The sequence below is a fragment of the Miniopterus natalensis genome, chromosome 2 (assembly GCF_054644295.1).
Source record: "Miniopterus natalensis isolate mMinNat1 chromosome 2, mMinNat1.hap1, whole genome shotgun sequence".
NCBI lineage: Eukaryota > Metazoa > Chordata > Mammalia > Chiroptera > Miniopteridae > Miniopterus > Miniopterus natalensis.
In genome coordinates, this window is record NC_142082.1 from 132,425,549 (window position 1) to 132,448,737 (window position 23,189).

The 23,189-nt window shown below is 40.6% G+C and overlaps 1 protein-coding gene across 1 annotated transcript; it reads right to left on the bottom strand.

The window, feature by feature from the left end:
- Positions 1-1,824: 1,824 nt before the first annotated feature.
- RXYLT1 (ribitol xylosyltransferase 1) lies at positions 1,825-21,765 on the bottom strand. Its single transcript, XM_087814569.1, has 6 exons — positions 21,508-21,765; positions 20,414-20,569; positions 15,554-15,656; positions 7,385-7,699; positions 5,177-5,347; positions 1,825-2,254 (listed from the first exon to the last, which is right to left on the bottom strand). Exons 1-6 carry the CDS (start codon positions 21,674-21,676, stop codon positions 1,837-1,839), a joined length of 1,332 nt encoding a protein of 443 aa, XP_087670695.1. The 5' UTR covers positions 21,677-21,765; the 3' UTR covers positions 1,825-1,836.
- Positions 21,766-23,189: the final 1,424 nt, after the last annotated feature.

Consider the following 23,189-nt stretch of genomic DNA (forward strand, 5'->3'; position numbering starts at 1 on the left):
TCGGTAAAATACAGAACAGAGACTTCTTTAACCTGCTCAGAGGAGACCTGTGTTACAACCTCGCACCTGGCAGCACTCCTGCTCAAGGAAAAGACAAATGGGACTCAGAGATGAAATGCATGGTCATAGTGTTGGATAGGCTCTTTTGGCTTAGAAGTCAGCTCAAGTAACCAGGAGCAAAGAGGGATGAAGCCTGAAGAAAGGAGATGGTTCTGGACATACATAATGGGGGAATACAAAAGCATCTCCGAGTTCCCAGGCATTGGAGCTGAAAACCCGTTAGGAACCATCCCAACAGTTCTGGGGCAGATTGCTCTTCTTGAGCTCGTCCGTAGCATCTCTGCTTCTCTCCCAGCTGCAGCTCCACCTTATAGCTCCTATTCCACTGCATCCTTTCAGTTTCTGCTCCTGCCTGACTCCCAGATTTTCAGGATTTCCTAGTTCACAAAGGTCTTGAACTAGCTATCTGCTCCAGTTATTATTTTTTGGTACCAATGTCCAGGGTCATCAGGAAGCCTACTGACACAGGGCACCCTGAATAAAGTGTCCATAGCTGTCACCTGAAGTGGGTCACAAAAGAGGAGAGACACATAGTGTAAAACAGCTCCCTACCTGTGGTGCGTTTAGTAGGGATAGTTCCCTCAGAATTGAACAGGATTGTGGCAGGCACCACAATTCTTCCCCATGATGCTAAGGTCAGGTCCTTTACATCCAGGCTGCCAGACCTCCTGACAATGTGGAGACCCCTGTGTAAGCTCCAGGTCCATGAAAGTCTAGGGGAATTTATACCTATTGAATATCTAAGGCCATTCATATAATGAGACAAAAAGCATCATTAATAATGATGTTAATCCCCTGGTTTCACAGAAATTAAGTGGCAGGATTCCTGAGAAAATAAAAAGGCAGGCAAAGCAACAGGTTGAGCCCATGTTCCTCTGCATCCTCACAGGAGCCCAAGGTCCTGAGGATAAAGGACACTCGTCAGCCTTCATTAAAGCCACCGCTCCCCACGGGCATCAGCCAGCCTCTGTGTGAAGCGCTCTTCTGAGCTGGCCAGCCTTTTTCCGTCCTTCAATGACAACCTCTGCAGAGTTTAGGCACTAATTTTCTGGTTCTGACTGCCCCAGTCCATGTTTTGTATGGATTATGGCCAATTTCTGCATCCAGGCACCCACCTCAACACGATCCAACAAAACCTGAGTCACTCAAAAGTCTAACTCCACAAGATTTGTCCACATACATTCCGACGCCGCACGATTACTCCCAAATATGTAAATGGGCATGTGATAAAATATTTAAATTTAATCCTAACCAGTAAGGAATAAAAAATGAATCAGAAATTACTATTTACTTAGAGTTTACTATATATATTGGGTACTTTACATATTACTTCATTTCATATTAACAACTTACCCTATGAGGTACCATTATCTCCATTTTACATAGAAAGGAACCAAGACTCAGAGCAATTAGTTGTCTTCCTCGAGGTCCCCAGATAGTAGGTGCAGAGGCAAGGTTTTCACTCAGGTTGTCTGTCTCCAAAGCCCAAGTCTTTCCACTCCACAATGCTGCTCCCCTAGAGTGGGTTTAATGGTGAAAAGAATTAATAAATACTGAATCATTCAACTTTGAAAACATGAGCTGAGTGACGTTTCAGCTTCATTTTCTGGAGTGGCCCAGCAGGGAGCGTTTGGTCCACCGTGACAGATATCATCTGGGGTCTACACGGGCACCTTAGAGAACAGTGATAAACACACAACCACACAAGCAAACACACACCCAATGTTAGAGATGGTTTAAAAAAATCAGATCTAAGCTCAAAAAGATAGTTAACAGTTAACCTTTATTGTTCATGAAAAATGAATTTTCTAAAATATTAGTAAATCTTATTTTTAGCTCTGTTTTGAAGTGTTGATACCAGTGAAGTAACATTTTCCTTCTTTGAATTTTTTCTTGTAAAATGATCGTTTTCTCCTTTTCTAGGACAGCGGGAAGTTCCTTCCAGTTCTTAATAAAGATGAAGGGAGCGTGCATGGACTTGAGTAACTGCAGAGGTGCGCGGCGGGCGCCCGACGCATTCCCACAGCTGCCGGCTGTCATCACATCCTCCACGACGGGAACGGAGCCGTAGGAGCAGGCCTCGTACAGCCTGTAGCACTCCGTGTTTACTCCCACCGGGCACAGCGTGAGGTCGCTCTGCAGCAAAGCCTCCTGATAATTCTTAAGGCTGTCATTTGTTTCCTGAGGCTGCCACCTGGAAAATCAGAAAAAAAAACAAAACAAAAAAACGCTGTAGTTTTCAATTTACTAAGCGTATCTTTTGTGAAAGAAACGATTTTACCTTTTAATGTTAGTTATAGGCAATGGTAAACTCAGAGATGACAGGCAGGAAAGATAAATAAAATCTTGCCAGAATAGATTTCTTGAAAATATTTAAGAATTTGAAAAGTTTACAGTTACACATTTCAGAAGTCAGTGGTCACCATAAGATTTCTGAATGAACGCTAATTCAGCAAATATTTTTGAATTCTCCCTCTACCTTACCCTCCAAATTTCTGTCCCCTTGGAGCTTATATTCTAGATTAGTGGTGGACACAGGTGGCAACCAAGTCAAGTCAGCTAATTATTCAGAAGGTGTCAAGTGCTGTGAGGAAGAATGAAGCAGAGAGTGAGGCAGGAGTTTCTGAGGGGGCAGTGTTGCAATTTTAAATAGGTGATCAGGGAATTCTCACTATGGGGCATCTGAGCATGGAGCTGGAAGTGAGAGAGCAAACATGCAAATATCTGGGGGGAGGACAGAGTGCAGAGAAAGCATAAAGGCCACGAAACAGCGTGTGCCTGGCATGCTCAATGAACACAAAGGAGCCGGGTGGCTGAAGCAGAGACTAGGGGGAAGGTATAGAAGATGAGGTCAGGGAATTCTGTCACACAGGGTTTGGATCAGAGGGGTGACTGACCTGACCTGTGTTATATCAGGACCAATTTGGCTGTTGTGTTAAGAACAGATGATACAGGGGCAAGGGAGGAAGTTGAGAGTCCAGTTGGAAAGCTGGCTGTTCTCTCCTGACTATTCCCATGTTCTCAGTGAAATGAGCACTAGGGTCATAAGGTGAGAGTGGTCTGGAAGAGAGGGCAAGGTATGAAACAGTCTCTAGGAGAGTGGAAGAACACAGACAAGGGAAATGGATGACTGCTGCACATTTGAGGGTCAAGGTCATGCATTAAAAGTGAGATCGATTGGCAGCTTTCTGCAAGTGTGTTTGGTTGCATGGGTACAGGTATGGTGAGGTGAGGGCAGGATTTAACCAGAGTTCGGTTCTGCTAGGTTGGGAACGAGGGAGCTGAATGTATATCCAGTCACGACTCACTATGACACTTAAGTGGGGCAGAGAAGAGAGTAAAGATAAGAGGTGAGCAAAGGACAATGAAAGGGAGTAGGAACAACGGGTTGTAGGTCCCAGCTAAACTGTCGGAGATTATTACAGGCCATGAGCTGGCATGACAGGAAATGGTGGTTACGGAGAGAGTTGCTGGAACTTGAGACAGTGGAGAAGCAGTGTGTGTATGGATAAGGTCTGGGAAAGAACCATCCCAGTGCACAGCTGAGGTCAAGCGGAGACCAGATCATGGAGGAGAGGAGGGAAAGGAACTGCAAGACCAAGGTGGTGGAAGGACCATCTACATAGGTTTGGGAATCACCAAAAGTGAGACTGGAGTAATGTCAGAGAGTGTGTGCCAGGAATTAAACTCCTCAAAAATTAAGGAGATAAACCCAAGGGTCAAAATATGACGTCAAAGAGGATGAGTGATGGATGGTTTTGTCTGCTGGCGAGAGATTCAATACTGGAGGCTCTTGGGAGGGAAAGGGGAGCATGGTCGGGAAATAGCAACGAGAACCAAGGAGGACACGTACTCGACCTCCTGGCCCAATGGTATGAGCAGAATTACAAAAATAATTCTATTCCCATCATTAACTTTGTCATTTTACACTACCCTCCCTCATTCCATTCCTGGCACGCTGTCCCTGTTGTCCCTCACTCATGCTAAGCATGCTTCTGCCGTAGGCCCTTTACATTTGCCTGCCTTGGCCTGGACTGCTCTTCTCCCAGACAGATACAGGCAGCTTTTTCACACCTGCGCTTAAATGTAACCTTCCAACTAGTGTTTCCCTTGACCATTCTGAAACAGAAAGCTCCACCCAATCCCCAGTCCTCTCTACATTGCTTCTCTGCTCAATTTTTTTACATGGCATTTATCATCTTCTGACACACAATATATTTTACTGGTCTGTCTCCTCCAGCAAGCATCTAAGTTATAAGAGGGCGTGTGCTTAGGACTGTTGTTCACTGCTGTATCCCTCATGGCTAAAACAGTTTTTGGCATATAGCAGTTGTTTGATAAATAATTGCTGATTGAATGGATATAATATGGTTACACAAATAATGGAGTTGGGAGTTAAGCTTTCTAGATGAGAGTATCTGCTACAATGAATGCGTTTCTATATTGAGAAGGACATTAGTTCCCTGGGGACTCTGCTTCATACACTCAAAACTCCATTTGATTTTTTAAAAACAAAATGAGTAATTCCAAAATTTCTTCTTTCACTCCATGAATACATTTCATAACTACTATGTAAAAAAATGGAAGAAAGTCCACCCTATTAAATCAATGCATCCATCCATCCACTGCCCATTCATCCTGGCCTACTTTATGCAAGGTCCTGTGTGAGATCTGGGGGTTCAAAGAAGAATAGTAAGTGGCCCCTGTCCTCAGGGATGCCAGATTCCTGGGGTGTGAGGAGTACTCTACGCCAATACTAGGACACTGGACTGGTCTCTGCAGGACATCTCAGGGATGAATCTAAGACCTTCTTGGCACATTCACTATTCCCTGTGTGTCAAGTCTGACTAACAAATATTATTGAGAAAACCCAAACAATTGACATGGGCATATGGCAGTTACTAGTGGTGTTCTTCGAGATGGACTATAGCTATAGGAGATTCTGCCTGTTTTAAATGTACACACTCCAAGTTCTTCATAGCTTCAATTACCAATCTATCTCCTGGGAAAAGACTTATATAAATGGAGTTAATGTTTCTTTGGACATCTGTGCTGCCACATAAAGCAACTCTCAGATGGCAGAGCAAAATGACTGAATCAAGGAAATAGAACTTACTGTTCTCTTACTGAAACCCAACAAAGCTTGTCAATTCCATCTTGTTTCAAAATATTCATGAGTGCTTGTCTGGATGAATTTTCATAAACAGTTCCTAGGAAATTACATAAGTAGGGCCTTTCATTATACAGCATTGACCAACTTGCCTCCACCACAGGAAAATTCCTATATCTATAAAAAAAAATACATATGAGTCAATATATGACAACAAAATTGGCAAAAGTCCCATAACCCAACATCTTAGCATGATGATATAGAAACAAGAGATTTAAAATATGACTTTCTAAACCCCATGTTGCAATTTTCTATGCTTACTTTGGAAAAGTCTTTGAACCTACTGGCTTAAAAAAAAAAAAAAGATTCCTACAACGACATCTTTTAAAATTGCTATAGACATTGTGTGCCAAAGGGCTTTTTTAAATTTTATATTCTTCAACTTCTATTATACACCTGTAGTTGCAAGGCAGGCGGAATTCAAGACCTTAAAAGTATAACCTCTATATTCATAATGATCAGGATTTAATGAACACTTTAGCCAGGTGATAGAATACATACCACTAAAGCAAAGAGCTCCCATTTCAAAGGCTTTAAGTAGATTAAAAAACAAACAAACAAAAACTTGCATGCCATACAGGAGAGGCCTATTGCAACAGGCCCATTTTTATGGGCATTTGGAAGTAACGGAAATCAAATTGTGTGCCTGAAATACAACCTTCAAATAAGAGAAAAGCTATATATAACCATCTATAATAGGTTTCTCAGCCTCAGCATTACTGACATTTGGGGCCAGGTAATTCGTTGTCTTGGAGGCCATCCTCTACATTGTAGGATACTGAGCAGCATCCCTGGCCTCTGTTCACCAGATGTCAGTATTACCTCTCCTCCCTCCACTGTAACAACCCAAAAGATCTCCAGACATTGCCAAATGTCTCCTGGGTGGGGGGCAAACTGCCCCTGGCTGAGAACCACTGATCTATACCAGAGATACTGGCCTAGTTCAACAATACCAGAATTACAGAGGTTACATCCTATACTGTGTTAATAAGTTACGTAGTATTACTGTGAAATAGTAATTTTTTTGGCTTCAAAACATTTTACAAATATAGGCTTTACTCAAGGGATAGATTTTTCAGAGGCTGTAAACCTGGCTGTACTGAATATAATAACATTTTTCTCTGACCCTCCCCCAAAACCTACTGAATCAGAATAGTAGTAACCCAGGGATCCTGTCTTATTAATGTGCTTCTCTGGTGATATTCATGTAGTCAGCTAGGCAGCAGTCTAGGGCCACATCTCATAGCTGGTTATAAAATAATGAATAATAAATATGTGATTTAAATATCATGAGAGAGAGAAAGAGAAACATTGATGTGAGAAAGAAACATCGATCAGTTGCCTCTCATATGCGCCCTGACTGGGGATCGAGCCCACAACCTGGGTATGTGCCCTGACCAGGCAGCAAATCCAGTGTATAGGATGACACTCCAATTAACTGGGCCACACCGGCCAGGGCAAACCAACTTATTCTTAATTTAAAAAACCCTCTATTACCAGAAAGATAAAAAATAAGTTTTCCATTTTCAAGAAAGAATTAATTCCTCTTTTTAATAGAAATTTGTGCAAATTCAGCTGGTCTTAGTTGCAGATCTGAGTATATGCTTTCGAGCCCAAGGGTACATACAGTGTGCTCCTGATTTAATATTGCCTTTAAAGAAATGTATTTTTTAAAAGATACTATTAATTATAGAGATTCTATAATAATTGTTTTAAGGTCTGTTTGTCTGCCATCCTCTACTAAACATCTCTTTAAGGAACTGCTGATAAACTTAAAAATGTATCCTATGCATATGTGCATACAAGTTCATAGCCCGTGGAGAGACAATAGTGGGGAGAAGGTCTAGGGTGGGCGTCAGTGGGGGGAAAAAGTGGGCATCTGTAATACTTTCAACAATAAAGATAAATTTTTAAAAATCTATCCTACCCTTGCACTTTTAAAACAGAAAAAGGTAATTCATCTGCCTTCCTCAAAAAACATCATTACTGTTACTGAAGCATGAGACCAAACCATATTTTTGCCCATGAAAAAGATTGTACCTGGCCTCACTGATCTTAAAAGAACTACATTTATTGCAAATTTAAAACACAATCATCCTGATTCTGAAATTCAGGTCTTAAAGTCTAGAAATGTGTCTAATATTTTGTACTTACGTTGCTACTCCCAAAGGCCACTGAAAAACATCCATGTCATTGATCCAGGGGCTGTCATATATAATGAAGAGCAGCTCCACAAAGCCTCCATTTCTTTTGAGGAACTGGTTGATCCACTCATTGTTACAATGTTCATTTCCAAGCAAAACGACAGCAACATGCTGGAGCTTTTGAGTTTGTACTAAATTTTGGACGTAAAGTAACCACTGGGTGGCGTAAAAGACCTTTGCTTTTTCCCTTCCATTTAAAATGAGTACCACGTTCTCCACATCAACGGAGAAGTACCCTGGGACTACAGCTGGACCGGTGATAAAGCTGTCAAAAACAAAATGGGAAAACAAAACAAGAGGAGGGCAAAACAGAGAACAAATGCATTTGGCACCAGAAGGTTTTAGTCAATTTTTAATAAAATCTACAAGGAGATGTAATCCATATTCTTTCTAGAAACGTAATTTCTGTAATACAAGTCCTTTTGAACAAATCTGGATGATGGGTCTGCTGTAGATTAATGGAAGCTTTGGCTGTAGACAGATCAACTTGCAGATGATAATCAGAAATGTGGTACTTTTTCAAACCACATTTGAAATAAGTGCTGGCTGGAATTTGAGCTGTTACGCAAAGAAATACAGTTGAACATTGTAGTTGAAACCCTGTGTAGTTCACACTGAAAAGGTGTTTAATCCAGGAGTTCCCAGCCCTTTTACGGCATGAGCCGCTAATTCTACTCTCCAGCTGAATGAAGTATCTGAATCAGTGAGTGGGAAAGTGTTGATGAGTTAGGAAATGGGGGCCGTGCCCGGCCAGGCGTGGCTCAGTGGTTGAGCACTGACCTAGGATCCAGGAGATGGAGGTTTGATTCCCGGTCAGGGCACATGCCCGGGTTGTGGGCTCAATCCTCAGTTGGGGATGTGCAGGAGGCGGCCGATCAAAGACTCTCTCGTCATTGACATTTCTATCTCTCTCTCCCCCTTTCCCTTCCTCTCTCTGAAATCAAGAAAAATATGTTAAAAAAAAATTTTTTTTAAATGGGGAAAGCCATAAACATTCCATGAGGGCGAAGTCTCAAAAATACAGTGTTAAGGAAAAATGCGAGGAGCAGAACACTCATAAAATATAATTATGTAAATCTGAAAGTAAATTCAGAAAAAAAAAGTATGCTTATATATCTAATACAAGTATAAATATGAACATCTGAATGGGAAGACACCAAATTCCTGACAGTGGCTGTCTCTGAAGAGGAAGCAAGAGGAAAGGACCTGGGGAAAGAGGGCAAAGAAGCCTCACTTTTGTTGGGAACATTTAATTCTTTTAAGAGGAAAGCTAAATATCTGACGCATACATGACAGAGGGCTGGAATTTGTTAGTTCTGGGTGGCAGATAAATGAGAATCTGTTGTATTACTCTATTCTTTACAGTATTAAAAAAGACTGTCAAAAGAAATAGACACGTTTCCTAACTCGTATTTTCATATATGTGCTGCTCAGAACAACCAATACCACTGAAATATTTATAACTCATCTACATTAAATAATACCATTTAATCTATCTTAAAATTAGCCACAATGTTCCTGGATTCTTTACAACCTGCTCAACCATTTCTTTATAACCTGCTAGTCTTTTAATCTTTAGTATAAATATCCCCAAATCCTGCTTTTATTACTTGTTATTTGGTGAGATAAAAACGAACATTTATTAAATGCCTTTTATATACATGGTACATAGGCAGGCACTTTGCATAGGTTATCATTTAACCTCCACAATTCTGCAGATTATGTATCATTCCCCCATTTTGCAGTTGGGAAATCAGGCTTAAGTTGCATAACCTATGATGGCAACACTGAGGCTTCAAACAGGCTTTTTAATTTTTCAATTATAGTTGGCATACAATATCATAGTTGAGAGGTGTACAACACAGTGATTACACATTTATAAGTCTGGTACCCATCTGACACCATACACAGCTACTACGATATTACTGATTATATTCCCTATGCTGTGCAATATATGCTGTGACTGTTTTTATAAGTGACAATTTGTACATCTTAATCCCTTCCCCCTTTTCAAACTTCCCCCCAACGCCCCTCCTATCTGGCAACCATCAATTTGTTCTATCTATAAGTTTGTTTTGTTTATTTTGTTCTTTAAATTCAACATATACGTGAGATCATATGGTATTTGTCTTTCTCTGTCTGACTTATTTCACTTAGCATAATACGCTCTAGGTCCATCCATGTTGTTGCAAATGGCAAAATTTCATTCTTTTATATGGCTGAGTAATAGTCCATTGTATTTATGTACTACTACTTCTTTACTTGTCTATTGATGGGCAGTTGGGTTCCTTCCATATCTTGGCTATTGTAAATAATGCTGCAATGAACATAGAGATGCATGTGTCTTTTTGATTTAGTGTTTTGGATTTTTTCGGATAAATACCCAGAAGTGGAATTGCTAGGTCATAAGGCAGTTCTATTTTTCAATTTTTTGAGGCATTGCCATACTGTTTTCCATAGTGGCTGCACCAATCTGCATTCCCACCAACAGTGCACAAGGGCTCCCTTTTCTTCACATCCTCGCCAGCACTTGTTTGTGGATTTACCAATGGTAGCCATTCTGACAGGTGTGCGGTGGTGATATCTCATTATAGTTTTAATTTGCATTTCTCTGATTATTAGACACTGAGCATCTTTTCATGTTTACTGGTGATCTGTATGTCCTTTTTGGAGAAGCATCTATTCTGGTTCTCTGCCCACTTTTTAATCCGATTGCTTTTTGGTATTAAGTTGTATGAGTTCTTATAAATTTTGGATATTAACCTCCTATTGAATGTATCATTGGCAAGTATCTTTTCCCTTGCTAGGCTGTCTATTTGCTTTGTTGATGGTTTTCTTTGCTGAGCAAAAACTCTTTAGTTTGATGTAGTCCCACTTGTTTATTATTCTTTTTTCCCTTGCTCGAGGAGACATATCCAAAAAAATATTACTAAGAGTAATGTTAAAGAGTTTACTGTCTATGTTTTCTTTAGGAGTTTTATGGTTTTGGGTCTTAGATGTAAGTCTTTAATCTATTTTGAGTTTATTCTTGCATATGGTATAAAAAAGTGATCCAGTTTCATTCTTTTGCATGTGCTTGTCCAGTTTTCCCAATTTATTAAAGGGACTATATCTCATTGTATATTCTTGTCTCCTTTGTCATAGATTAATTGACTATATAGGTGTGGGTTTATTTCTGGATTCTCTATTAATATTGAGGTTTGAATCAAGATCAGTCTAACTTCAGAGTTTAAGCTGTTCTTACAACACTATAGTTAATTACCAGAGTTAATAGATATTAGTTTAAACACAAAACCCAAATATGTATTTTGCTTGTGTGTATATGTACTATATAAGGCCTATGACATTATTCTACAGTGGTAATAACCTATAGGGACCAGAAGTGCATTTTGAGTTTCCCTGGGAAAGGACTGGGCATTGGAGGTGGCCCGTGATTCAGTGATTTAGTTAAGAGAATCTGCAGAATCAGAGGGGCTAGAAAACATGTTAAAAATGATGATAGTTATGATAGATTTAAAATATTTATTATTGGTAATATATGAACACTCTCCTTTAGAATTATAGGCAAGTTTAATCCCTAGAGCATGAGAACTCTTCCTGCCCTCCTTCCCTACCCTAGGTCAATTTTATGAAGGAAGAAATGAAAACCTTGAGGTAGGTTATGTGACTTGCTTAAAGGTGGTAGTTACTAGATAGGCAATGGTAGAGATGGGCCTCAACCTTAGTTGACATTAAGCCCATACAGATCACATGCTCAAATTATTTTAAAGAGTACCATATAAACACATGTTATTATTATTTTTTTAGTATATTTTTGATTTCAGAAAGAGGAAGAGAGAGGGAGGGAGATAGAAAGAAACATTAATGATAAGAGAGTCATTGATTGGCTGCCTCCTGCATACCCCATGCTGGGGATTGAGCCTGAAACCCGGGCATGTACCCTGACCAGGAATGGAACCGAGATCTCCTGGATCATAGGTCGATGCTCAACTACTGAGCCAAGGCAGCTGTGCACAAATGTCACTTTCATGTGAAAGGAATACTTTCAATTTTATTGATCCACACAAATTAACAAAATAAAGAACGGTTCACTCAGGACACATTGGGTCCATCCTGGAATCTCCACAGCTCCACTATGTAGAGAGCTCTTACATTCCAGCAGCAGGCATGTTGGCCTTTACGCTCTCGCAAATCATCTCTCCAGACCTCAAGGCCATGTTTAGGTAACAGTGAAAGCCACAGGGTAAATAACTGTGGAGCTAAGGTGTAGACCAGAGGTTCCCAAACTTTCTTGGTTCCTAGCGCCTTCAGTGTTTCAGTAATTTTTTCACAGTGTCTCCAGAGCCAAAAGAAATGAGTTATGCCCGGCCGGGTATAGCTCAGCAGTTGAGCATCGACCTAGGATCCAGGAGATTGGGGTTTGATTCCCGGTCAGGGTATATTCCCCGGTTGTGGGCTCAATCCCCAGTCGGGGGCATGCAGCAGGCAGCTGATCAATGACAACTCTCTCATCATTGATGCTTCAACTCTCTCCCTCTCCTCCCCTCCTTTCTCTGAAATCAATAAAGATATATTAAAAATAAATAAATAAATAACACAGCTACTTTAAAAAAAAAAGAAATGAGTTATAATACATTTTTTTAAGTTCTTAGGTCCAAACAACTTAGTAAGTATTTATGTTCTAACAGCTTAGAAGTTACTTAAAGAATAATTCATGGAATATTACTAGGTCATAAAAAAGAATGAAACCTTACCATTTGCAACAGCATGGATGGACCTAGAGGGTATTATGCTAAGTGATATAAGTCAGAAAGAGAAAGACAAATGCCACATGATCTCATTTATATGTAGAATTTAAAGAACAAAATAAATGGACAAACAAAATACAAACACACTCATTGATACGGAGAACAGACTGATGGATTCCAGAGGGGTGGGGGTTGGAGACCTGGGTGAAAAAGGTGAAGGGATTAAGAAGTACAAAGTGGTAGTTACAAGATAGTCATGGAATGTAAAGTACAGCATAGGGAATGTAGTCAATAATATTGTAATAAGTATGTATGGTGCCAGGCGGGTACTGGAAATATCAAGGAATCACTTTGTGAAGTACGTGATTGTCTAACCACTATACTACACACCTGAAACTAATACAAAATAATTTTGAATGTAAACTGTAATTAAAAAATAAATTAAGAAAAGAAAAAAAGAATAACACAAATACTACACCGAAAGAAAAAAAATCCTATTTCATTCTTAACCACAAATAATAATGGGATGTGTGCATCTGTTGAGCACTATACAAGCTCTTAAACTTTGGAACCAAAGTGAACACTGCCGCTGCTATTGCCTGCTCCACTTTGATTTTTGCATGGTACTTGTATTTTATCATAGCAACCATGGAAAACTCAGCTCCACAAAGGTATGACTTCACTGAAATTAATGTAAGGTGATCTAATGTTGAAACTGTGGGCTACCTTGAGTGTGCAGTTTGCATGGTGTCTTGACAGATGTGAAGTATAACTGTGTTTCCCACAAATCGTTAAAATATTATGTGGTGCCCTGGCTGTGGATTCAATTCCCGGTCAGAGCATGTGCGGGAGGCAACCGATTGATATATCTCTCTCCCTTCCTGTCTCTAAAATCAATTAAAAAAAAAAGTTATGTGGTGTCCCAGGATACCTCAGTACACAGTCTGGGAAGCAAAGATCTGGGTAAAGAAACTTTAGGCATTAAAAAGAAGTTCTGTAAGATTCAGATACTTGTGTGTGTGTGTGTTGGGAGGTGTGTTAGAAAACTTTGGTATACCGAACTCAAGAATGGCCCTTATATTTGAACAGCTGCTGCAGTTCACCCTGCTTTTGTGGTCAGCATTTCCTGCTATGACTCCACATCTTCCTAATTCAGTGCTCATGGAACACTCCTACTCTCACACCAGCTTGGCTGGAGGGGGAGAATGAGCATCATGAAAAATTCACTACATTGCCTTTATTCTGTAATAGAAATTTTGAGACTGATACTCATCCATGACCCAGTATTTTACTTAAATGTAGTGTCACTAACTATTACCTACAAAAGCTTTCACTCACTGGGATGAGTGATGAGCTCACTACCTTCTTATAGTAGGAATACCTGGAAATTCTAAAAAATAAGATCAGACATGTTTCATTCTATCATGATCTCTGGAAATCCGTTCACCTTTTTTATAAGTGATAGATGCTTATTGAAAATATTGGAATTGAACACTGATATCGAGTTAGCATCTGGCTTATCATATGAGTAGACATGTATATATATCTTATGATAATGCCTACACATGAAAATTACTGGAGTCTGAAGGGAGTCCTCTTAGGATGAGCAAAGGCCATGATGAAAAGTAAGATTCCTCCTAAGAAATTAAAAATAAAGGTGCCCAATGAAACCAATCCATAAATCAACATATGATGGATATGAGTAGAGATAGGCTAAGTTCCTTCAAAAGACAAAATGGATCCCAGCCTAGCTTGTAACCTACTTGAACATATTAATATAAAGAATATATCAATAAGGTATTTGTGGGGAGGTACATAGTGGATAGTAGACAATAATGGAAACACAGAAAAAGGAGAACTGAAAGGAAGGGAAATGTTGCAGTACCTATTTAAGTATTTTTAAAATTAATAACAAGACTTGTATAGTGATTACTATGTACCAGAGACTTTTCTAAGCACCATATATCAATCCTCTGAAGTAGAAACTACTATTTGCCTTATTTTAAACTTAAGGAAATCCAGGCACAGAGAGGATAAGAAACTTGGCCAAGGCCAGACAGCTAATAAGAGGTAAAGCTGGAATTTGGACTGAGATATTTTGGGTGCAAAGTCTGAGGTCTTACAACTCATGCTACACTGTCCAGAGGTGACAGGGCTTCATGAGGCTAACTCAGAAGTTCCGTGTGCCTCACACGTATTCATATGCTGAGGACAGTCTACGTTACCGATTCATTGGTGCACAGTGAGTCACTTATTCCCTTCTGAAACACACAGAGTTTGGAAGTAGTACATATTGTTAAATCCCATATTTTGATTCCATATTTTATCAAACGACCCTCAAATAATTGGGCAGTTATTGGGTATTTGGGCAACTGTAGCTTGCCATTATGGAAAAAATGTGCCGGTCAAGTCAATAGGAGCACACGGACTGACAGTTCTAGTTCCAATCGGAGTTATTTAGTTGGTATTCTGGGTTACATTCTTTGGGTTACGAGTTGATACGAATCAGCATTCATGAGCCTTATCAACCCAGGAAGACTAAAGATGTCCTTTCTACTTCTGCCTCATAATTGTTGTGAGGCTAAAAGTAAACAATATAAGCTCCTTGTAAATGAAAAGGTTTATTTAAACAAACTATATTAAACTTATTTACAAGTATCCTGTAGTACTTAGAAACTCTTTCACTTATTTCTTCAAGGTGACCCATTTCTTCCAATTCACTTTTGGTCAAATAAAGACGAATGTGTTGAAATATTTAAGTTATAAAACATTTTAAGTTTTATAAAAATAAAAGCTCAAAAAAGTCCTAACAATACATTGATTTTACTGAATATAAAAAACAAGATTTCTAGTATTGCAGTAAAATGGTAACCTACACCCTTTAAATCATTAAATCATTATAGAACTCATAATGAAATGTTTTAATAAATAAAAATTTCAACTCAGAGCAACAGCTTTGATACCACCTACTATTATTAAAATATATGAACATAACTATCAAACAAAAGAGAAAAACTAAAAATAATTTTAAGTTTACATATTATTCCTCAAGATATGAAATGTTCAATGTTGATCAACAATTAAATATAACAAAATTTGGAATGTGAATTTTTTCATGTAATCAGAAATATTTTTATAAAAGTGAAAAAGACATGATTCCAAAATGAGGAATGTTTGTACTTAATTTCCTAAGAAAATATTCAAGGTAAGCTTTAACTATGAATACAGATTCATGAGACTTATTTCTCTATTTTTCACAAGTTGAAGCGGAAATATTTTCTATGCATATGGTTTACTTTTATTTTTCTCCTAGTATTTACATAAAACATTGTACGGCAACACGGCAAAGATTAATGCTGTATAATTAATACCTGTAATGCGTTCTTCCTACAACTGAATTTCCTTCTCTCCATTGAGCCGTCACATCAGTGGGATCAAGTAAGCCTTTAAAAATATGCTCCCAGAGATACAAACCTGGTAATTAAAAGAACAAAAACATTTACTGTCTGGTCTACTCTGGTATGTGGGATGAGCTTAAGTTCTGCTCTTTTATATAATTTGATTAGGAAACCAGATTTTTCCCTTTGGTCCCTTAGCAGGCAGTGCTACCAAACAATAGCTTAAAATCACCAACATGGCAGCTATGGTATGAGAGACAGAACTCAGAGGTTGTCAATGTAAAATGTGGCAAAATGTGGGTTAAAGACAATAATCTCTCTTACTCTAAATTTGAGAAACTCCTAATTATCACTGGACTATTACCACCTATTTTATCCTGAAATGTCTCATAGTACTATGTAAATTACTAAAGTCAGTCCTCAGTTAACATCCCTGATATGTTCTGTGACTTTAAGTGAAAGGGCATAAAACAAAGCCACTCTTATCAAAGGCTAATTGATATAAACAGGAGTTAAGTTCCTATGGCATCTCATCAACATCATAATAAAATGACTTGAATGAAAGGATGTTAGGAGGACCTGCTGTGTATGATTAGAACCGTTTTTATTTTACAACAAACTGGGAGGATTCACTATTTTGAGCCCAACATAATCAGAGAAGCCAATGTATGTACATATCAATTCATTGTGTCAAGGAGATAGTTCCTCCTTCCCACTTGGCCACATATCCCTCAATTCCTCACTGCAAGATGCCCTCTGCAGACAAATGCCACTGCACCTTTTCTCCTTAGGGCAGCCTCTGATGTTTTATCATGTTATCATCTGAATGCAAGCTCTGAGAGTACAGGAAAGTAGTGTCATACCATGAAGAAACCTGGAGACAATGAGGTAATCTGGGAGCCCTTTATTAGTTAAATTGATAGATGAGTTTTTTAAAATATATTTTTATTGATTTCAGAGAAAGGAAAGGGGAGGGAGAGAGAGAGAGAGAGAAACATCAATGATGAGAGAGTCATTGATCAAGCCCGCAACCCGGGCATGTGCCCTGACCGGGAATCGAACCCCGATCGCCTGGATCCTAGGTCGACACTCAACAGCTGAGCCATGCCCGGCCGGGCGATAGATGAGTTTTGTTTCATTCTCATTACATCCTGACACTAAAGGACACACACACAAAAACATGTTTAAAGATGAAGTCAATCAGATAAAGCTTCCTAATTGTGGTAGGCTGCATAATGCCCTCACCGCCAAGTGTGCAAGGATCTAATCTCAAGAACCTGTGAATATGTTACATTACATGGCAAAAAAAACACCACCCTTTGTAAATGTGATTAAATTAAGGATGCTGAGGTGGGGAGATTGTCCTGGATTATCTGGGTGGGCTCTTTGTAATCACAAGGGTCCTCACAAGAGGGGGCAGGAGGGTCAGAGTGAGGGAAGGAGATGTGAGGATGGAAGCAGAGGTCAGAGTGATGCAGGGCCGCATCAAGGGATGCGGGCGGCCATAAAAGGCAAGAGAACCGATTCTCCTCTAGTCTCCAAAAGGAATACAGCCCTATGAACACATTTTAGAATTCTTCCATCAGAAACATAGGATAATAAATTTGTGTTGTTTTAAGCCACTACATTTTTGGTAATAGGTTATAGCAACTATAGGAAACTACGGATTATGTAGTTATAGATTATGGTATCTGGAAACGGGGTAATGTACCAAATATTTAAAATTCTGGAAGTGGCTTTGGACTTAGGTAATGGAAAGAGGCTGAAAGAATTTTGAGTATAATTTAAAAAAAGCCTAGATTAGATTGCCTTGAATAAATTATAGGTAGAAATATGTTAAAGTCTTTGTTAGTGAGAACTCTGAAGAAAGTTAGGAGTACATTAGGAAAGAACCTGTATCATCTTAGAGAATACCTAAGTCATAAGCAGACTGTCAGTAGAAATATGTATGTTAAAAATGTTGCTGGCCCTGGCCGGTTTGGCTCAGTGGTTAGAGTGTTGGCCTGCAGACTGAAGGGTCCTGGACTCAACTGCAGCCAACGGCACGTATCTTGGTTATAGGCTCGACCCCTGGTGCCAGATGGGGTACGTGCGGGAGGCAACCAATTGATGTGTCTCTCTCACATCAATGTTTCTCTCTCTCTCCCCCTCTTCTACTCTCTGAAAAGCAATGGAAAAAATATCTTCAGGTGAGGATAAAAAAAAAAAGCGTCGCTGGCGAGGGCTCAGGAAATGAGTAACATGCTATTAGAAACTGGAGAAAAGGGAATCCGTGTTACAGTCATGTAATGACATTTCAGTCAACGATGGACTGCATATGTGATGGTGGTCCCGTAAGATTATATTGGAGCTGAAATATTCCTAAGCCTGGCAATGTTGTCAAATCATACTACAATGCATTACTCACGTCTTTGTGGTGATGCTGGTGGAAACAAACCTACTATGCTGCTAGTCGTAGAAAAGCATAGCACATACATTTACAGTAGTAGGACATACCATCCAGGTTTGTGTAAGTATACTCTATAATGTTGGCACAAGGATGAAATCACTTAATGACACATTTCTCAGAACATATCCCTTTAAGCGGCACTTTACTGTAAGGCAGCACACAGCTTAGGTGAATTGTGTCCTGTAGTTATTTAGAAAGCAGAACTTGTAAACAATAAACTTGGATATTTAGCTGAAGAGATTTCCAAGCAAAATGTTGATGCTGTGCCCTGGTTTCATCTTATTAATTATAGCAAAACATGAGAGGAAAGAGAGATTGAGGGAAAAACTGTTAAGTAAAAATGAACCAGTACTTGATGATTTGGCAAATTCTCAGCCTCAGATTGCAAGAGGTGAAAATTTAGGAGATTCACTGTCAGGAAAGCATGCTCTTCAGAGAAGGCCAAGAATGTGACTTGATATCCTTTGGCTAGGTGCCTCATAAGATAAAAAGATAATAGTCAGTCATATAGAGAGCTCTTTGAAGATATTAGATGTGTAATTTATGGATTTCCTTTAGTAATCTTAGCAAAATCCAAAAATAGAAATGGTTCAAGACAGATGTGTGGAGGATCTCTTTTCTAATGCAGTCAATCCTCATGACATACACAGGAGACCCACAAAGTTCTTGAGAATGTTATATCAGCAGAAACACTGGCAGCTTGGGCTAAAAGGGACTGAGAAAGGTTGAAATGAAAGAAGGCTGTTGGACTCTTAAAACCCTACCTTCAGGAAACAGACTGTAAAACTACTGATGATGAAAAAGGAAGGATAACTCCAAAGGCAGAGCTAAAAAGCCAGAAGCAAAGCTTTGAGCCACAGATTATTCTCAGGCCTTGAAACCTAATGGAGTTTGCCTGGTTGGATTTCAAAATTGCTTGGACCAGTGACTCAATTTTCCTACCATTTTCTCCCTTTTTAAGTGGGAATGTCTATAACTGGTAATGCTACTACTATGCCTGGGGAATAGGTTGATGAAAGTAGAGTTTGATAAAACTCACCTGGCCACTTTGTGCTTATTGGATTAAAAAGAAAAAAGTCTGGAAATATGAAAACTTGTTAAGATGTAGATTTTTATTTTTTTTAAAAATATATCTTTATTGATTTCAGGGAGAGGAAGGGAGAGGGAGAGAGAAAGAGAAACATTGATGATCAGAGATTCATTGATGGGCTGCAGCCCGCAACCTGGGCATGTGCCCTGACTGGGAATCGAACACTGATCTCCTGGATCCTAGGTCGACGCTCAACCGCTGAGCCACGCTCGGCCGGGCAAGATGTATTATTTTTTAAAAATATGTTTTTATTGATTTTAGAGAAGCATAGATGTCAGAAAAAACATCCATTGGTTGCCTCCTGTATGCCCTGACCAGGAATCGAACTGATAACCTTTCAGTGCGCAGGATGATGCTCAACCACCAAGTAAGCAACAGAGGCCAGGGCAACATGTAGATTCAATTAAAAACTAGAATGGGGAAATGGTAATTTAAAAGAAGAAATTAATATTAAAAATTTTATAAAGAAAAAAAATTGTTAGAACATGATGATTGGAGGCCTGGTTCTGGGTACCTGAAATTTAGAGGTCAGTAGTAATCCTCAAGGTTGTACATTTGTAAGCAAGTGTGAATGAATTTATGAAACAACATGGGCCAGGCTTTGTCCTCTGTTTACTTTCCTCTGCTCTGGTATACTTTCTACCCATATCCCTTACTGTACATATAAATTCAACTCATGTTTAAAGGCCAAATAAAGCCCCTTCTAATTCACTAAATTCTTTCTGACTCTTCTAAGAGTTGAGGGCTCCATTCTCTAATGGAGCATGATATATAACTTGGAATACTAGGCTCTCTTGATACTCAGAGGAAAATGCTTTTGTGGGCAATCTAGTTGGATCAGCTATATATTATATCCCTTTCTTCAACATTGCCAATGAATATTGGCCTATGAAAGGCTCTGAGAAATCAATAAAGAACCTGGTTTAACTTTGTTTAGTTCAATGTTTCCCAAACTTGTTTGGCCATCAACTTAGACTTGTGTATCAAGTATCAATAAACACAGATTCATGAAAATTCTACTGACATAGGCATTTAACTATAATAATGCTTACACGACCCATTCTTCGTATCTACAAATCAACCTGTGCTCAGCTGAAGATGAACAATGGAACGTTGTGTGCATGTATTTACACAGAAAGGAGGAATAAAATATTGAAAAAAGAGGAAAGAATGCATCATAATACCTTAACAAATGATAAAAAACTATAAATGTATTTAAGTGAATTGAATTTAATATTAATAAAGTACATTTTGTGATGCTTTTCACATGTCTTAGCTCTACACATTAACTTACCAATGGCAGCTTTGCCCCAGATTTGTATTCGGAAGTCTGTTTTCCCTTTCGTGGATTTATTCAATATTTGAAAGCTAGTTTTAAATCTGTGTTGCTGCTCATTTTTTTCATCGCCTTCCCAAGGATTCCATTCTTCACTTCCCAAAGTAGATTGTTCTGTGTTTCAAAAAGAGTAACAGTGTTTATCAGTAAGGTAGAGCCGGAGTTGCAGATAAATTCAAGCCGTTTAAATCGGATGTTAGAGTTCTAATTTCATCCTAACTTGAATTTTTCCAAGAGGTAAACTACATTTGAACTGGTTAAGCATACACATTTAAAAAAGGAAATCAGTATCTAATTTTTATTAACCCTTTCCTCTGAAAGATCTCAGAGATAAAATTTAACACAAAACACAAAGTTATGACTCACAAACAGAAACCTTCTAAAATAACTGGTTAATACGTGTCAAGTTACAAGTTTAACTTACGCAGTTCTTTATAGATTGTACATACGCAGCCTACACATAAAAACTTCAGAATAAAGCGTGCGACAGTTTGATACTACTGTGCAAAATTCTGAAAAAGGGGATTGATGAGTGTCTACCCAATCCTGACAGAGGTTCCAAGTCCAGGCCAGCGGACCAGACGTGGAGGTAAAGCGCCCTGGCCTCCGAGTCGCCGCCGGACTGGAGACGGCTGTTTGTTTCAAGACGGAAATGTCTGTCTTAACCCGGCGGCACGCCCGCGAGTCCGGGGCGCTGCGACCACGTCTCGGATGCTGGAGACAAGTTCGAAGGGCGCGCGCGTCCGTCGGCTTAGGGGGCGGTGAGCGGGGCCAGCGCGCGGGATTCGGGCAGGACCGAGGGCTTCGTACGCCCGCCAATCGCGCGCCCGGGGCCGGTTAAGGGGAGCTGGGGGGAGGAAGCGCGCGCCGCGGGGCCCCGAGGCCATCCCGGGCCCCAGAGCGGGATCCCCGGCCTCGCGGCTGGGCTCTGCCCCGCCCCGCCGCCCCGCCGCCCCGCCGCCCCGCCGCCCCGCCGCCCCGCCGCCCCGCCGCCCCGCCGCCCCGCGTCAGGGCGCGCAGCCGGGGACCGAGGCCACCGCGACGATTCCCACCTCGGCCGCGCCCCTCCCGCGCCGGGGCCGCCCCCTTCCTGAGGCCCCGCAGAGACGCGGCAGGTGCCCGGCGGCGGCGCCCGAAAAAGACGTGGTACGCGGCGTAAAAAGAGAAGAGGCAGTACAGGGCGATGAGGAACGAGCACAGCCGCTTCCGCGTCAGCCGCATCCCACTCAGGCTTCCAGGCAGGCCCTGTCGCCGAGGAGCGAGGCCGGCGAGGCCGCCACTCGGCGCCGGGGCCGAGCGGCGTCCGGCGCAGGCCCAGGCCCGGCGCAGGGACGCACGAGGACCCGCCCGCCGCGGCTCCTCCGCCCCGCCCCCAGCCCCTCCGCCCCGCCGCGGCTCCTCCGCCCCGCCCCCAGCCCCTCCGCCCCGCCCCCGTCGGAGCCCCGCCCTCGGCCCCGCCCCCAGCATTTCCCAAGTCCCTCCTCTAGCTTTTCTGCCCTGCGCTGTCACAGGCCCCGCCCCCTAGGGGGCCGCTGAGACCCCACCACCCCCGCACCTCTGATTCCCGAGTTGGGCTTTGGATGAGGTCCCATTCCCTGCCCCCCCTCCTCCCCAGCCCCCCGACCTCTGCAGTGCACCCACTGTCGCTTTCAACCTGCTCTCCTTCCCACGTGCATGAAGACTTACAGCACCCACCGTGAAGGCACAGATCATGCCAATTTTTGTTTAACATGCAATTCTCAGAATTTAGCATAGGGCCTGTAGCGTTGACATATGGATGAGTGTAAATGTCCATTAAAAAAATTAAGTGGTGATAGAGGCAACCATTGTCATTAATGCCCCTTGGAAATGGTTAGAATGGAGAACTTTATGTATCTTATCATAATAAACATTTTAAAAATTAAGTTTTATTCCTAGGATGTGACTTGAATGCACACAGGGGTGTGGTCTTTTGTGAAATAGACTGTAAAATTGAATGTTGCCAATAAACGTTGTATGTTAAGCCTTGTGAAGTTGGGCTACTGTTGTCAGTTGTGTCTGGTATTGTTCAACTTGCCTGGAAGTCTTGGGAGCCAGGGAGCCAGTGGGGCGGGTGTGGAGTCGGCCACTAGAGCCTTCAGTTATTGTGCCCTCCCTCAACTTCTGCCCTGATGCAAAGTCCTCGATATTTTTGGATAAAGTTTCCATTAGCATAAATTTACCTTTCCTGAATTTGATGCTCTTCAGGTCAGGTCTCTGTCTTCCAAAGTGATATTATAGATAATTTGATAAGGAGAATTTTATGACTGGAAGGAAATCTAAGTCCAGAGAGGTGAGGTGACTTGACCAAAATTATGTACTTTGTTAGTGGCTGTTCTGGGACTAGAATCCCTGCATCTGTTCTTAGTTCTCTGTTCTTGACATTTTGGTAGCTGTGTCCTTGCTCCTGATCTCATCCTGTTTTATTATTATTAAATTTTTTTGCTTAACAATATTGGATACTAACAATGAATTCAGATCATATTTGGTGAAATTTTCTTCCCTGTCTACCAAAGGAGGATCTACTAATCATTAGGGTCTAATATTGATAGTTCCTAATGCCTTCAGTTAGCTGCCTGAAAACAGTACACATTTATTAGAAGTCCACAATTAATAAAATTTCTTGTGAACCCTGGCCAAATTTTTTTCCTAAGTTTATCAAGGTTTCAGTAATACTCAAGAAACGCGTTAACTACTTTGAAAGATTTTTCACAGC

Coding starts and splice junctions, on each gene's coding strand:
- RXYLT1 (XM_087814569.1), bottom strand. CDS start 21,676: ATGCGGCTGACGCGGAAGCGGCTGTGCTCGTTCCTCATCGCCCTGTAC. Junction 7,700..15,553: donor GTAGGAAGAACGCATTACAG/GTATTAATTATA, acceptor TGTTTTTGACAG/CTTTATCACCGGTCCAGCTG. Junction 2,255..5,176: donor TGGGTTTCAGTAAGAGAACA/GTAAGTTCTATT, acceptor CTGATTTTCCAG/GTGGCAGCCTCAGGAAACAA.